At 43.9% G+C, this 17,296-nt stretch overlaps 1 protein-coding gene across 3 annotated transcripts in view; it reads left to right on the top strand.

Annotated features, from left to right (window-relative positions):
• Window positions 1-962: 962 nt before the first annotated feature.
• Window positions 963-17,296, top strand: part of LIPA (lipase A, lysosomal acid type) — a 30,688-nt gene continuing 14,354 nt past the window's right edge. For 2 of the 3 annotated variants that reach the window (XM_081104925.1, XM_081104924.1), the window contains exons 1-5: window positions 987-1,161; window positions 4,193-4,304; window positions 5,925-6,042; window positions 14,289-14,487; window positions 15,614-15,723. In XM_081104925.1, the coding sequence (XP_080961051.1) occupies window positions 4,194-4,304; window positions 5,925-6,042; window positions 14,289-14,487; window positions 15,614-15,723 (538 nt within the window). In that variant the 5' untranslated portion in view covers window positions 987-1,161; window position 4,193. Of the gene's footprint in view, window positions 1,162-4,192; window positions 4,305-5,924; window positions 6,043-14,288; window positions 14,488-15,613; window positions 15,724-17,296 lie in introns of all 3 variants that reach the window. The other variant, XM_081104923.1, reaches the window with a different exon arrangement.

Below are 17,296 nucleotides of genomic sequence, written 5' to 3'. Positions count from 1 at the left end.
GTTGGCTCGGCTTTAAGAACATACCTAGAGTGGAGTATTTTTCTTCACCTCGACTGTTCTCACCACCCTAGATCAAGCCATCATTAACTCTCACTTGGTTTATTGCCGTGTCTTCCATAGTTTGCCCTAGCAGTTAGAGTGGTCTTCCCTAAACTCTAAACCAGATTATGTTGCCTTTCTATGGAAAACTTCCACCAGCTTTTCACCTTGTTCAGAAGAAAAAGCAGTCTTTACCATTGGCCCTCAAGGTGCTAACTACCACTAGGACTTCATTTTCTACCACTCTCACCACCCACGTTCTGTTCCAGTGACAATGACCTCATTGCTTTTGCTAGAACCAACCAGGGATATTACTGCCTCAGGGCCTAAAATCCTAATTGCACATGCTATTCTCACACCCCAGAATGTGAGAATGCTTTTCCTCCAGCATCAACATGGTTCTCAGTCACCTTCCTACTTGTGTTTAGATGCCATTCATCAGAGGGTCCTTTCCTGATTACCTTATATGTAACATTGCATGCTCTTCATGATCCCTTTACTCTTTTGTTGTTGTTCTTCATGGCACTTTCTACTACTTTATATTATATGGTTAGTTGTTCGTGTGTCTCTTCTCATTCGAATGATAGCAGGTGGGCCGGACCTTGTTTGGTTGGCTGCTATACTCCCAGTTTCTCAACAATGCTTGGCATGTTTAGTAATAAAAATAAAATGGACAGCAAGATTGCTTTGCATCAGGCCCAATGCTAAATGCTTAATTTGAAGCAAAGGGTGCCGGCCCCACTGGAGGTCTCGGTGTAGAGCCGAGAGACCAGAGGATGGCTGCCTGCAGGTAGAGCAGGGGCTGCCGCGGCCTGGGAGGCGGAGCCCTGCCGCCGCACATCTAGGGCCCGCCCACAGCGCATGCTCCGCGGGGAGGGCGGCGGGGGCGGGGCCTTCAGCCGGGGCGGGGCCTTCAGCGGGGCGGAGTCTCCACCGCACTGACCGCTGCTCCGATTCGCGGCGCTGGCAGCTTTAGCTGGTCGTGCACGCCCGCCCTCGGGTCGGCCTGTCTCCGCCCCCGCCAAGCCCCTCCCCGAGCCCCTTCCCGAGCCCCTTCCAGAGTCCGGGCCTCTGCGAGCTGGCACTGCGACTTTGCACAGCGACCCGGGAGGACGTCCCCAGGTGAGTCCCCGCTGCTCCGCCAGGTGCGGGTGCGGCAGTTCGGGTCAGCCTGGGCCGGTCCGCGGGGAGGGTCTCGCCCGGCTCCCGGGTCTCAGTCCCGCCGTCCCTGAGCCTCTGCAGGCCGGCGGCAGCACCCTCTGCGCTCGACCCGCGAGTCCTGCCCAAGCACCAGCAGGTGGCCTGAGGCACTTCCAGTGGCCAGGAGTAGGGAGCCCTCTGAAGTTGTCCGCCCTCCCCGGTGCCCTCCGACTCCCAGAGCCTTCCGACTGCGACGCTTATTGATTATTGATTCCCAGCTCCCCTTCTTCCTCCTCCTCCTCTACGCCCCGTTAGCTCCTTCAGGCAGCCTGCCCGACCTAGCTCAGAGCTTGGTCGAGGTGGACTTTGGCATTGATCCTGGTGAAAATTAAGGCGACACTACTTAGCCAGTTGTCACTTTGCTCTCAGTACTTAACTTGGGTGAACCTCAGTTTCCCGAAAAAAGGATGGAAGGGTACTGCATAAAGTTGGTAGAAGAGTAATTAACATCGTAAGTCCCAAGACCCTATAGCAAGATGTTTTTGTTGTTATTATTATTATAAACCTACGTGGCAAGCTGTTTTGGAGCTTTTCTTCAGCCACTGAACTGTTGGACTGTCCCGATCCCATATTGCAAAATTTGCATTGTGCATCTGATATGTGAGTGGCACTTGGTTGGGTCCTAGTTGAATCTGACACCCACTCTGCCTTCAGGCTGGAGTGAAATGAAGGCGGACAAGCATTTCATTGGGTTGTTGCAATATGGAAAGGACTGAGGGAAAGTTGCTAAGGGAGCCTAGAAAAGCACTGGGTGTCCAGCTGTGGAATGCTCCCTGAAAAGGGCTTTTACTCTCCGTTTACACTTGTCAGCCTTCATCCCGGCAAGAATCACTTGAGAAAGTGATTGAGAAACTTGCTTAGTGTCCTGTTGGAAGGAAAGTTAGCTGGGCGCTATTTCATTGAGTGGCTTCAGCAGTTACCTCCTGGAGACGCCTGGAGATAGCTGGTCCCAGGTCTGTTGGTGCTGAATGGAGAGCAGCAGCTCCTGCTGGATGCCTCATTGTTTTCAATTGCGGTTATAACCTTTCATTTTTTCTTTTCAACCTTCCCCTTACTCCCTAGTAATAATGGAGTTTTGGGAGGTTGTATTTATGATAAAAGGTAGCCAAGGATGGCACAGCCCTTATAACCACCATGAAGAAATACAAACTTTTGAGTAAATGCACGTAGGCTTGCTTTCCCCATGTAGACCCCAACATGATAGCCCCCCTGCCTACAAGGTCAGGGCTGACCACTGCTTGTAGAAATAAGTGCAGCACCAGTAGGAACTGCATCCACAGAAGGTGCCAGTCCACTTTTGCAATCTCCTAGGAACCAGTTTCTTAAGATTCATGGAATACAGGCCTACCTTGGAGATATTTTTGTGTTTGGTTCCAGACAGAATAAAGAAAGCTCCATTGCCACACTCACTGAATTGCTGTGGTCTGGAACCAAATGTGCACTATCACCGAGATATGCCTATACTCAATTTAAGCATAGTCTTTTAAAAGCAGCTGTATTGTATTATTGACATGAAATAAAAAGACATACTTTAAATTATACAATTTTATAAGCTTGACTATGTACATTCCTGTGAAAAATCAGTAAATTCAATATATAAACCTGTCCATCGCTCCCCCACAAGCTTCCCTTTCATATTCCTTTGTAACCTGTTCTTTTCATCCCCCTTTTCCTCAGACTTTCAATCAATATGATTAGTGTTATATAAATGGAATCATATGTAGGTTTTTTGGGGGGGGGGGGCCTGGCTTCTTTCACTCACTGTAATTATTTTGAAATTCATCCATGTTATTGTGTTCATTCTTTTGTATTGCTGACTAGCATGCATATACCATAATACGATTATTCATTCACTCATTTGAGCATTTGGGTTTTTCCAGTTTTGGGCTATTATACACAATCTGTTATAAACATTTTTGTACAAGTCTTTGTATGGGCATACACACATAGATCTTTGTTTAACCCTCACCTGAGGATATTTTCCCATTGATTTTCAGAGAGAGTGGAAGAGAGAGGGAAAGACAGAGAGAAATAACGATGTGAGAGAAACACATCGATTGCTTGCCTCCTGCACATGCCCCGACCGGGGACCAGGCTGGGAGGAGCCTGCAACCAAGGTACATGCCCTTGACTGGAATCAAACCTGGGCCTTTTGGTCTGCAGACTGACGCTCTATCCACTGAGCCAAACCGAACTGGCTAGGGCGACACATAGATCTTTTTAAGTAAGTATATTTATTTTAAAAAAGCTAGGAGGCCTGGGCCTTGCCTCTAATCATCGGGGTGTCCTTGGGAGAGTCACCTCACTTTGCCTTTAACATCCATCCCCAAGTCTTTGCCATGCTGTGATTTTGTGCCCACCACTGCCAGAAGGGAGATGCTCTTTGTTGATGGTTGGAGGGTCTCAGAAGGAGAGAGGGGTGGTTTCTTTGCCTCTGCTTCTCTTGCAGGATCTTTTCTTTTATTTCACTTTTCCCCCTGGGGTGGCGAATCTGAATGCTGACATATAATTTTGAGCAAGAATGGAAGTGAGCAAATGGGGGTGGGGGGTGTGGCAAGAGCTAATATGGGCCAAACTAAAAAAATTTTAAATCACAATTAGGGAGGAAAACGCGGGCGGTTAACAGGCTCGGGACTTTTGAGGATCCTCCTTTTTCTCGGCCTACGTTCTTCCAATTCCTCCATTTCTCCAGGAACAATTTATTTAACTTCATGGTGAAGTGGTGAGTGGGTGTGCTAGGTCACATATTAACTGTGGGTAGCTACTGGGGAGGTTTCCTAGTAAAACAGAATTCCTTTTTTTGGCTTCCAGATATGACTTGTTTCTTATTTACCCTTTACCCAACGTTTACTTGCCCTAAACCTGGTTCTGAACTTTTTATGGGGACATAAATCTATCAGCATAATGATGTGTAATAAAACTTGGACGAATAACAATAGGCTGTTTCGTGCAGAATGAAAATGTGGCTCTTGGGTTTGGTGTTCTGTGTGGCCCTTGGGGCCCTGCATTCCGAGACATCTAGAGGGAAGCAGCCAGTCGTGGATCCTGAAACAAATATGAACGTGGTAAGTTTATCAGAGTCACCTGCTTTTAAGATGCATGTGACCGATGTTAAATATTTTCTTAAGTTCCGTTACGTGGGCTACGTGGAGCCACAAGCCCGAATCTCTTTCTATTTCATAGTGCTTTTCATATCCTCTGAAGTCTTAGATTCAGTTCACCATACCTTCCCCCCAGGTGAGGTGTATTGTGCAGATTGCATCCTATTGTTAAAACTATATACTTCATATATATATATATATATATATATATATATATATATATTATTGATTTTTTACAGAGAGGAAGGGAGAGAGATAGAGAGTTAGAAACATCGATGAGAGAGAAACATCGATCAGCTGCCTCCTGCACACCTCCTACTGGGGATATGCCCGCAACCCAGGTACATGCCCTTGACCGGAATCGAACCTGGGACCTTTCAGTCCGCAGGCCGACACTCTATCCACTGAGCCAAACCAGTTTCGGCAAAACTATATACTTCTTACTGAGATAAATTATGTTTAGGTCTCACTAAATTTGTTTAAAGAACAGTAAAGACAAGTCAAAACTTTGCAAGAATGTTACTGAGTGCTGCTTTTACAATACACCGAACAAGGATTGTGATCAGCAATGTCCGGGAAGCACAGTTCAATACAAAAATCAAAATGTCTCAAAAAACATTTTGTTAGAACAAACAAGCAAAAATAACCCCTTGAGCAATTAAAACACGTCAACGTTTTTAATCTTAGGTAAACAATGAAGTCTGGAAATACCGTATTTATGCATAAAGGATTGTGAAAACAGAGATTCCTCAGCAAAACAAAACAGGAGAGGACCTCTTAAAAATAAGAATAGTGGTAGACCACATAATTAGCGGGTGCATTTATTTCTTTCTTTTAAAAAATATATTTTTATTGATTTCCGAGAGGAAGGGAGAGGGAGAGAAAGGTAGAAACATCCATGAAAAGAGAGTCGTTGATCAGCTGTCTCCTGCACATCCCACTGTAGGGATCAAGCCCACAACCCGGGCATGTGCCCTGATTAGCTGTTACATTTAGAAAAGAAAAAGAAAGAAGAGTGTTTATTTGTGCCTGGGAGCCAGGATGAAAACAAAGAGGCCCACAGCTATGATAAAATTAGTCACTGTTGGTGCAGAACATGCCAGAATGATGATGCCAAAGGTAATCAAACACCTGTGTGCAGAACACACAGATAAAACAAGTGGAGGATTTACTCTTGTGGTGGGTGTGCTACTAGATGCAGCAGGCTAAAATTTCAATCCCAGTTGATTTCGTTACTGTTTTTTAAATATTATTGATTTCAGAGAGGAAAGGAGAGGGAGAGAGAGATAGAAACATTAATGATGAGAGGGAATCATTGATCAGCTGCCTCCTGCATGGCCCCTGCTGGGGATCGAGCCCACAACTCAGGCATGTACCCTTGCCCAGAATCGAACCTGGGACCTTTCAGTCTGCAGTTGGATGTTCTAACCACTGAGACAAACCAGCCAGGGCCACAGTCGATTTCTTAAGTGAAGCCTGGAAAATGTCACTGACATTGTGTCTTCTCTTTGCCTGTAAATATGGGAGATCTTATCAGATTCTGTCTGTAGAATTTCCATTATAATTATTATTTTTTCTCTGTAGAGTGAAATTATCTCTTACTGGGGATTTCCTAGTGAGGAACACCTAGTTGAGACCGAAGATGGGTATATTCTTTGCCTCCACCGAATCCCTCACGGGAGGAAGAACCATTCTGACGAAGGTATGGGTGTTTTCTGTGTCAATATATGAAAGCTTTGAATTTGGCCATTTATTTAATTTCTACCTCTTGAGATTTTTATGTCGTATGGATACTTACTATTAAGCTTCCTTTTAATAAGCATGTTACAGAAATGAGTAATGAGCTATTGTGAGGGCTTCTATTTTTTCCTCCTGCTCACAACACACAAAACATATATTTTACTCCAGAGAGATCATATGATCTTGGTTTCCTTCCTTATTTTCTTTTTTTAAATAAACCCTGTATACTGATTTCAGATTCCATATATAAAGGAAAATATGTATCCATATGATTTCTCTTAAAAGTGGTGGGTTGACTAATGTAATCAGTAGGTGAGTCATTGTTAAAAGATGCAGGAATCCTCAGTAAAAACCAGCTTAGAGAATGTGCCTCCTCTTCTTTTTCTTTATCACTACCTCCCAGGCTTCTCTGTCCATATGGCAATTAAGCAAATTGTGCCACCTGCCCTACTTGTATGTATCACGGCTGTTGCAGGGGAAGGTGCTGTGCCCTGGAGTATGAGGAAAGTGAGCATGATTCTTAATTGCTCCCAGGTCGTAGGAAGAAGAGCTAGGAGACCCCAGTGCCAGGTCTGGGTCAGCCCCTAAGTGCTTGTGTGGTTTCACATCTGTGGGCTTTGGATTCTTCCTCTGTAAAAACAGCCGATTGGCTGGAATAATCTCCAAGTTCCCCTTCAGTCTTTCCCACTCTCTGTTTCTATGAGCTACAGTCTATATTCTTCTTGTTTTGGCAAGTGTGTAGAGCAGTGGATACCCTTGGCCTTCAAAATGGGGAACAGAGACGGAAAGTACCCTAAATCTGGCCTTAGCATGAGCTCCCCACCTTCTTCCTCTGTTGTGCAGAGGCCTTCCTGTAGGGGATCAGTGGTGTGTACACAACACCTGCTGTGAGCTAAGCTCAGCGGGCAGGGGAGTTGGAAGGAAATCTGTGGTTTCCCCGAGCACGGCCCCTGCTTGAAGGCCGAGGCTCTTCATCGTCCCGCACTCATGCAGGAAAGTGTGGTCAGTGGTGTTCCTTTGGCTCCTTTAAGCCAAATAGACAGACAGAGTTCATTAGATGCTTCACACAGAGCGCGTCGTCTTCTCATTCACGCAGCTTCCTCTCCCGACTTCCTCCTCTATTAATAACACCATTGCCCTCCTAATGACCTAGACTGGAAACTGCAGAATCATTCCTGACTCCCATCGTCAAGAGGCTGTCAAGTCCTCTCTAGGCTGCTCATGTGATGTGGCTTCAATTTATTCCTTCCTTCGCTTTGGTAGGCTGCCACCCTATCTTCTTTCTTTAAAAAATTTTTTTGTTGATATTGAGAGAGAGAGAGAGAGAGAGAGAGAGAGAGAGAGAGAGAGAGAGAGAAACATCAATGAGTGAGAGAAGCATTGATCGGTTGCCTCCTGCAGGCCTCCAAACTGGGGATGGAAACCACAGCCTGGGTATGTGCCTTTACCTGGCATCAAGGCCACAACCTCTTTGGTGCCTGGGATGATGCTCCAGCCAACTGAGCCACCCGGCCAGGGCACTGTCACCCTACCTTATGTTCTCGTTACCATTTAACTGGATGTCTGAACTCAGCTCAGAATTGGAGAGAGGCTTCAGCCAGGTCCATTTTAAAGACTTCCCATATGTTAAAAAAAAGAAAGAATTTTGAAACAGGAATATGAAAATTCAGTTTGCTTTATCTTTTAAGAAAAAGTGCTTTAAATACAGAAATAGCACCATAGTATAATGACTTATGCCACTTATAAGTCCTTACAAGGAACATTGAAACATTATTCATTTATGGGGGCTAAGTGAAACCGTTCCTATTACCCTTTTTAAAGGGTTTTTTCCTCAGCTTTTTGGCTGTACTGTGGTGCCGCCACGTCCCGAGTTTACAGCTATTTGGAGACCATCCTTCAGTCCTGTCACAGTGGCCCCTCTGGGCACATGTAGAGCCTCATCTGGAGATTCTTGGAGGTTTTATGATCACAGGGCTTAGCCACATGGCTCCTCTACACATGCCAGCTGCTCTCTTTTCTGCCAGCCTCCCTGTTTTCACCCCTCTTATGTAATTTTTCAGGATTAAACATGGTAGAGCCCAGGCATAATTAAATGATTTTACCCGTCAGCAATCTACAGGAACCTTTCCTTCATCTTCTGTCTTGTTGTCTGTACTGTTAGCCCCCATTCTGTAAGCAGTGGGCCTTTGACGTTCACCATGGATATAACTCCCTGAATTAGCCAGTGCGGTCCTAAGCTCTGGTGGGTACCGTATCTTCCCCGGTAGCATGGGGTAGAATACCTCTTTTTTTTTTTTTTTTTTTTTTAAATAAGGGAAGACCTTTTTTAAAAAAATATTTTATTGATTTTTTACAGAGAGGCAGGGAGAGGGATAGAGAGTTAGAAACATCGATGAGAGAGAAATATCGATCAGCTGCCTCCTGCACACCTCCCACTGGGGATGTGCCTGCAACCAAGGTACATGCCCTTGACTGGAATTGAACCTGGGACCTTTCAGTCCATAGGCCAACACTCTATCCACTGAGCCAAACCGGTCAGGGCTAGAATACCTCTTTCACAAGGCTCACGAGGAGTGCTTCAGAACTGTGGGTTGCCAGCTGTGTTTACCCATTACCTAAGGAACTTTCATCATTTATCAACTGCACAGGTTTAAATAGGCTCCATAGCCCAATTATGCATGATATAATCGAAGTTGTGATTTTATGTTAAAAGTATCAAAGAACTCCTTTTGGACATGCAAATCCAACTGAGTTATTTCCTTTTTTTCTAAAGTCCCCTGGAGTTCAGTTGGTGAACACAACCCCTGGAATTCTGCCCACCCTGCCTACCATCTTCATTTTTATATGTATTTACAAAGAATTCCTCTCATCCTTCCAAGTCCAGCTTCCTTGCCAGCTCTCCTGGATTGCTTAAGCAGGAAGGACACACACTCTCTCTGGACTGCCAAGTGCCTGGCTAACCCCCCTCTGCAGGTGCTTTGCTTATTTTGCTTTGGGTTGACTTCGTTTTGTGCCTCTTTCTCCCCATCCTCGCTCCCTCAGCCACTTTTTGAGGCTGTGTCTTTGTCATCTTTGTATCCCTTAAAGCAACTAGCAGCAACCCAACTGGGGATCGAACCCACAACTAGATGCCTGAGTCAACTCTGCACAGTCAGCCCGAGTGACAGTGATATCAGGGCAGTCTTCAGAATTGGGATACATAGCTGGATGAAGGCAGTGGGCCTCGTCTCTAGTAGAATAAAAGACACCTGTATGCATAGAAATTTTGTGTGTATTTGTAGTGAGTTTATGGACCCAGTAAAGAACCCCCTGGTTTAGACAATCATTTGCCTGTCTGGTCAAACCTTTACTAACTAGGGCAGCTTCGCACGCTTGTTTGGGAAGCTCTTGGTGATCTGTGAAATAAGTGCAGGCTGTTTCTCAATGTCAAGCAAACTTCTCTATTGGGTGTTGAGCTACCCCTGCTTGGCACTAACTCCATAAGGGAACTGAAATTCAGAAACTCATCATCTATAGGGAAGTGGTTCTGTTTTTATCTGCTCGGCCTTATTCCAGAAGGTCATGGGATGTTAGTGCTGGAAGGATCTCAGAGTCCTGCCTGGGTGAAGGTTTTTGGGGAGCTTTCATTTTGAACACACTCTCCTGTGGATTCCAAGGTAGAGCCCAGGGGGCTGAAAACCTGTGTTCTAGGTCAACGTCCTCGTTTTACTAGGTGAGGCAGCCAAGTTCAAAGAAGGAACGAGATTTGTTTCAGGTCAAAGGGTAGCAGGCCAGCCAATCTGAGATAGTGTTCTTTAAAACTAGAGAACATGGCCTTGTGTAATAAGTCTTGAGCAAGTAAGTCTCCTGACAGAATACTTATTTTATTTGGCTAAAAAAAGGATAGACATATAGGCCTTGACTAAAGTAAGTAATCAGCAACAAGGCATACTTACTCCTTGCCTAATTGGGAAATAAATTGTCCAATAAGACAATCATCAAATGAAGCACCGACACTATCTGCAAGTTGTGTAGCGGATGGTGCTCTGAATATGAATGGCTGCCTTCAATGGGCACGGACAGGCACTGTGAACTTTGCCTTGGCAAAGACTCAGGGGCTGCCCTTCGAGGGCTGGACAGGGTCCCCTTTAGATGAATCCATGTTGAACATGCCTCTGGATGGGCTGTATCAGAAGAGCTGAGAGAGTGTCTCAAAAATAAATATTTGCAGGCTTCCCTAAATCAGAAGCAGGGCCAGAAATGTCTATCTTCTAAGTCCCCAGGTGGTTTAGATACGCAGTGGTTGGCTTGCTTTGGAATGTCTGGAATACGTATAAGCATACCTCCTCTCCCCACCATTTCTGTTTTCTAATAAATCTTTAGAGTAGAAGTTAAAAGCAAGGGCTTTGGAAGGAGGCTGATTTGGGTTTCAATTCTGGCTCTCTACTAGGCAAGTCTTCTAGGATAGGTTTCTTAATTTCTGATTCCAGGAATCAGTTACCTTATCTTTAACATGGGCCGGATATTAATAGCTCTTTTGTCACAGTTTAATTCATGAGAAATGAAGTGCTGTGTGCATAATCGGTAGCTGTTAATCAACCAGGTAGCAGAATGTTTTCTAGGATTTATCTCAAGTGGTTGGGGCAGGTTCAGGAAGCCTTCCAGGCCCCCAAGCTTTTGGTGATCTAAAGCCAAGAGGCATGGCTGACCCAGCCCTTGGACTTGGGTTTGCACAAGCCGAGGACTACTTTGCTGGGTGTCGAGCTTCCTTGACTTGTTTAGTCCCATAGATGACTGCAGAAAGGTCTAAAGTGTGGGGCGGTTCTGACTTTGCATTACTCACTGTGAAGTGGTGGGAAGGCTTATGTACCGTGAGCTAAGTCCTTGGTGCCGTTTTGTCTAGAGAACCTATCTTTGCTGAGGAGAGGGAACCCTTATGCCACTTACAGCCTATCTTCTAAGAACTCCTGAAAGATTTATGTTGTGCGAGCTCCTGCCAGACTAACAAGGAGCCAGGCCTCCTCTTCTTTAGGCCCAGGAGGCATATTGCCGCCTCTGAGCCCAAGCTCGGGATTGCTGATTGTGCAACTATGCACAGGTTGCTTAGTCACACTATGCCTCAGAGTCCTTATCAGAGAAATGGGGGTAAAAACTAGTCCCCAACTCTATTAGTTCCCTATTGCTGCGGTAGCTGATTCCACAAACATAGTGCCTTAAAACACCAAAAATTTATGATCCTATAGTCCTGGAGGTCAGAAGGCCTAAGATCAAGGTGTTGGCAGGACTGTGTTCCTTCTGGAGGCTCTAGAGGAGAATCTGTTTTCTTGCCTTTTTTAGCAACTAGAAGCTGCCTGCATTCCTTGGCTTCTGGCCCCATCCTCCATCTTCAAAGCCAGCAGTGTTGTTGTTTCTCCTCCTCTCCTCCTCCTCCTCCTCCTCCTCCTCCTCCTCCTCCTCCTCCTCCTCCTCCTTCTTCTTCTGCTTCTGCTGCTTCTTCTTCCTTCTCTTTCTCTCTCTCACCCTCTTGCCTGTGACTTCTGTTCTAATATTATTTTATTAAATTTTTATGCTCATTAATATTTTTATGAGCCTTTATTTATTGAGCTTTACTGTGTATCAGCCACTGTATCATTCCCACTTTAGAAAAGGACCTTGAGTAAATGCTACATGGGTTTCATAGTAAGAACCAAGGTCTGTTTCACGCCAACGCCTTGATCTTTGTGATTTCCTCCTTGTTCTTCTTTTGGTTTGTCCTTGCACCTCAGCTGATTTCTCACACCATTTTAGAGCCTGACCAATGGAGGCCTGACCAGACACTGCCCTGCAGAGAAGGCCAGTGGCTTGGGAGGCAGGAGGAACTTCCCCATTCAACTGGTCATCTTCCTCTCGGGAGACTGTGGGCTCAGCAGATTGGTTTTTGGAGCCTGAGCAATCCCCTCCTCACTTCCACCCGTTTGGGCCTAATCACGACAGGCAGCACTGTGATGGGTCATCATTGGGCTGCTTCCCTTTGCTGACTTTGTGCTATTTAGGTGACCATGATAATGTCACCTGCCCTCACTGGTCCAAGATGCTTTTAGGTCTACCCTTCAGTCCCCAGCCCTCCCAGAGCCAGTTTACCGACTTCTGCGCATGGGCCACGAAGTTTCAATTGCACTGTACGTGCATGCCCACATGTGGTATTTTGTGGAAGAGCCACACTCAAGGGGCCAAAGAGCTGCATGTGGCTCACGAGCCACAGTTTCCCGACCACTGGTCTAGAACGACTTCTCTCTGGCTAACCTCCTATAGCAAAGAAATGACAGTGATAGACCCTGGTATCAGACATACCTGGGTTCATATCCCAACTCTCCCACTTACTAGCTCTCAGTCAACAGTGGTTAAGTTACTTGACTTCTCTTAGCCACAGTTCCCTCTCTGCTAATGGGAATAGTACCAGTGTCACGGGATGTTCACCACAGTACCTTAGAGCTTATAGGCACGCAATAGCAGCTAGCTATTATTTCAATGAGCTTTTCTCAGCAAGGTGAAAAGAAATCCAACTAACACAAAGAAAAATTTGTCAGTTCACTTCCCATCTGAGTATTCAACGAATCAGTCTTCTCATTATTTGCTGATATTTTACATCCCTCATTTGCATACAGCATTGCTGCTTAGCTGTAGTACAAAGTAAACTATAATTTTGTACTTTACTCTTCTTCCCCCCCTTCAAGGCTATGTGCTGCTATAGTCCTTTCATTGATAGCTTGATTATTGCACCAGTTAGGTTGCAATGAATTATTTGTCCACTTGACCATTAGTTTATTTCAAGTGTTTCACTATTATAAAGAACTAGAAGCCCGTTGCACGAAGATTCGCACAATAGGCCTTCCTTCCCCTGACTGCGGGCACTGGTTTTCCTCTGTCACCCGGGACCTAGGCCTTTGGTCCGGCTGCAGCGAGGCTTGGCTTCTCCCCTCTGGCCACAGCCGCAGTGAGGCTTGGCTTCTCCACTGTGACCACAGCGAGGCTTGGCTTCGCAGCGGAGAAGCCAAGCCTCTTCAGTCTTCAGTCTTCACTCTGGCTGGAGCCTTCAGTTTTTGCTCCGCGCCTGCGTATGCAAATTAACTGCCATCTTTTTTTGGGTTAATTTGCATAGTCACTCTGATTGGCTGGTGAGTGTAGCGGAGTGACACCAATTTGCATGTTTCTCTTTTATTAGTGTAGATGGGCAGAAGGCACAGGGAGTTCTTATTTATTCATTTTGATCTATGTGTCAGTCAGTGTACCAGACACCACTGTACCAGACACTTAATTATCTAACTCATTCCTCTTAACAGCTCTTTAAGGAACTAAGACTCAGACTGGTTAAGGAACTTAATAATAATTAGAACTAATGTTTATTCAACTCCAACTGTGTGTCAGACGCTTTGCTAAGAACTTTTCATATAGTAATTCATATCTCATTACTCCCTGTAAGGTGCATATTACATTTCTGTGCTGCAGGGGGTGATACAAATTTCAGGGGGATGTTGATATGCTGTGCCCAACATGCACATCAGAACTAGGAGAAGACAGGTTTGAACCCAGGAGGGTCTGATGCTAAAACTCATGGTCAGTATAATGTCAGCTCCATGATGGTGAGGTTTCTCTCTCTCACTTATTTCTGTTCTCTGTGGGGTCCCCAGCATATAGTTAGGCTGCTTGGCACATAGTTGGTGCTTAATAAATGCTTGTTTAATGAATGACTGGATGCTTTTAACACTGTTAGCAGCCAGAGGTCAGGTTTCTTTGACTCCCAAATCTTTGTTTTTTCTACTATATCACTGTCTCAGTTATGGGTGAATAGAAGATAAATTTACATATAAATATATATATGTTTGTATACACATATGAATATATATGTCTATATATACTTATGAATTTGTGTCTGTGTGATATTTTTCTTTTGGTTTGTTTTGTTAGGATGCATTCTGAGAAATCTACTGGAACAAAGTATAGAAACATTGCATGAGTTCTTTAAAAAAATTAAAAATTTTTTGATGATTAAGTCAATGTGTCTTGTTACTAGATATGCAAAAATAGTCCAGTGTCACTGTTACCTTGCCAATGCTATTAAAAAATATATATTTACTAATGTTATATAGGAGTGCATTGCTACCTTAATATTTCCATTTCATTATTTGCTTTAAGATTCACGCTTGTTTAGAAGCGAGGTGCTGCTAGTTCCTACACATAAATGTCTTTCAGGTCCCAAACCAGTGGTGTTCCTGCAGCACGGCTTGCTGGCAGATTCAAGCAACTGGGTCACAAACCTGCCCAACAGCAGCCTGGGCTTCATCCTGGCAGACGCTGGTTTCGACGTGTGGCTGGGGAACAGCAGGGGAAACACCTGGTCTCGGAGACACAGGACCCTTTCAGTTTTTCAGGACGAATACTGGGCCTTCAGGTAGAGTTGGCTTGATCTTGACAGGGGTCTAGTTCCTTCGTATCCTTAACGCAGTCACCAGGGCGACAGATAGACGGGTAACTCGAGGTCGTAGGAGAGAAGGAACTGGTGGACCGTGAAATGTTTTAAACCTTTTTAGGAATATAATAAACAGCAGTAAGGTACATTTTAAATACGTGATCACATTTAAGAATTAGATTCAAGTAGGAATTTTTAGTGATATTGACATTCCTGGTGGTGTGGGAGCTGCTGGGAAAATTGCGCCCCAGAACCTTCTTCCTCCCTTCAAAAGCACACATTCCAAATGGTCACGACTCTATATCCACACAGTTTCCTCCTCTCTCTTTTACTTCTGGCTCTACCAGTCAATCACTGTGTGACACGGGGCATGTCTATAAGCGCTCTGTGTCTCAGCTTTCTCCATGTAAAATGGGGATAATAAATACCTATCTGATAAGGTTATTGGGGGATTAAAGGAGAGGAGACAGGGAAAGAACCTGGCACATCATAAGCAGTGGCAACAATTGGCTCATCTTTCTCCTGATGACGAGCGCTCACATGTCCACGGGTCCCGGCGCTGTGTTGATATCAGGCACAGAGAAGAGCAGGCTACGGATCCTCCAGACTGGCTTCCCATTTGTAACACGGGAGCCTACCTAAGGATGTGAAATGCAAGAAGGAGAGCTTTACCAAGGACGTGTACAGCGACGTGTCACTGTATTTGTAAGAGTGAAAAATTGGAACCTACCAATTTGTCCATTCACAATGAATGGACAAATTCAGTGTGGTCTATTTACCCAATGAACAACCTATAACTATGTGCGACAGTTTGGATGTAGCCTAATACAGAAGAATACATACTGTGGTCCCATTTATAGAAAAGTTCAAAAATGAGTAAAACTAATTTATGGTGTAAAAAAATGAGGATAATGGTTACCCTTAGAGGCACGGTTGGGAAGGGGCTCAGGGCATTTCTGCAGTTCTGGGTGTTCTGTTTCCTGTGCTCAGCCATGGTTTCCCAGCTGGGTTCAGTTTATGAAAAGTCATCAAACTGCGCAGTTACTATTTGTGTGTGCTGCATCTGTATGTAATGTCTCAATGAAAGAGTTCCATTTTTGGATTACAGTTATGACGAGATGGCAAATTATGACTTACCAGCTTCAATTAACTTCATTCTGAATAAAACTGGCCAACAACAAGTGTATTATGTGGGTCATTCTCAAGGCACTACAATAGGTATGTATATAATAAAGATTGGAAGTTGGTATAATGTATTATTACAGAGTTTACACTTGTTCTGAAAAGTGAAATATAAAAAATGTTAGCTTAAATAGACTTTTAAAATTATTATTATTTTTAAAAATATATTTTTATTGATTTCAGAGAGGAAGGGAGAGGGAGAGAGAGATAGGAATATCAATGATGAGAGAGACTCATTGATCGGCTGCCTCCTGCATGCCCCCAACTCAGGATCGAGCCCGCAACCCGGGCATGTGCCATTGACCGGACTCGAACCTGGGACCCTTTAGTCCGCAGTACAACGCTCTATCTATTGAGCCAAACCAGCTAGGGCTGCTGCTATTATTATTATTATTATTATTATTACCAACCAGAAATAATAAATAGGGCAAAGAATTTTGGTAATATTTTATCTTCTCTGGAAATTCAGACTTTAATATAAATGGATAAACCATGCTGTTCATGGTTCTCTTGAATTTAAAGGTATTAAGCCACAGCCTATTACGTGTTTTTCTAGTTAAGCAACATGGGGATGTGAGAGGGTAGAAAACAAGTTTCATAAGTGCAAAGACTTTTAAAAGGAAAACAAGAAAGTACACTGACTTAAAGTTCAGTGGAATGAAGCTAACTACAAAGATGTAGTCTTGTTACTAGATATGCAAAAATCATCCGGTTTCATTGTTACCTTGCCGATGCTGTTACACTTTTATTTATAAATAGTTTTTAAAAGTCATATGCATTTTTTATTTGTGGTGATTATAAAAGTAATATGTGTTCATTATAAACAAAAATAGAAAATGAGCAAAGTTTAAAGAAAATAAAAATTGCCCATAATTCTAGTAAACAAGAGTTCCTCTAATTAGGGACTAGGAACCGTTCCATAATTTGAATAATTCCCTCTGTTAGTGTTTACTGTGACCAATATCTTTATGTTCATGTCACATGGTCTCATGAGAACACATACTCAAAAAGTAACGTGGATATCTTTTTGCCTTTCTTATTCATTAAGTTAAGGATTTTTCTTCATTCATATTTCTTGACTTGTCTACTGAATGCCCTTTGCCCCACTGCTCTCTAACATAGCATTCTAAAGCCATGTTTAAGGCTAGCAGTGACCTGAAAGAACGCTAAGAGGTATTATAACGCTAGGGCACACTACATGTGCCCGTCATTTCTGAGTCATTGCTAATTTATTTGAGTGGCTTTGTAAATTGTTCTTAGGAATATGGACTTGGTGGGGCCCTCCCAAACTGTTAGGACTACAATCTTTCAGGAGCTCGGTTTACATTATTAAAGGAACAGGAAACATCTTCTGGTTTTAGCAACGAAGATTTCTTCCAGTGCATAACTAGGTTGAAAAACTGAAACAAGCACTTAACAAATACTTGATTTACTAGTTTAGTCAAACGTGCACATAGTTCAGAGGATCCCTTTCAAGTGTTTGCCTGCATGTCTCTCAGGTTGCCACTAGAGGGTATCACACACAACTGCCCTTGCTTATTATTATTTTTTTTAAATTTAATTTTATTGTTTAAAGTATTACAAATACTAGTACATATGTCTCCTTTTT

This window comes from Myotis nattereri (assembly GCF_964212035.1).
Source record: "Myotis nattereri genome assembly, chromosome: 13".
NCBI classification, from domain to species: Eukaryota; Metazoa; Chordata; class Mammalia; order Chiroptera; family Vespertilionidae; genus Myotis; species Myotis nattereri.
This window is presented reverse-complemented; position numbering and strand designations above follow the sequence as displayed.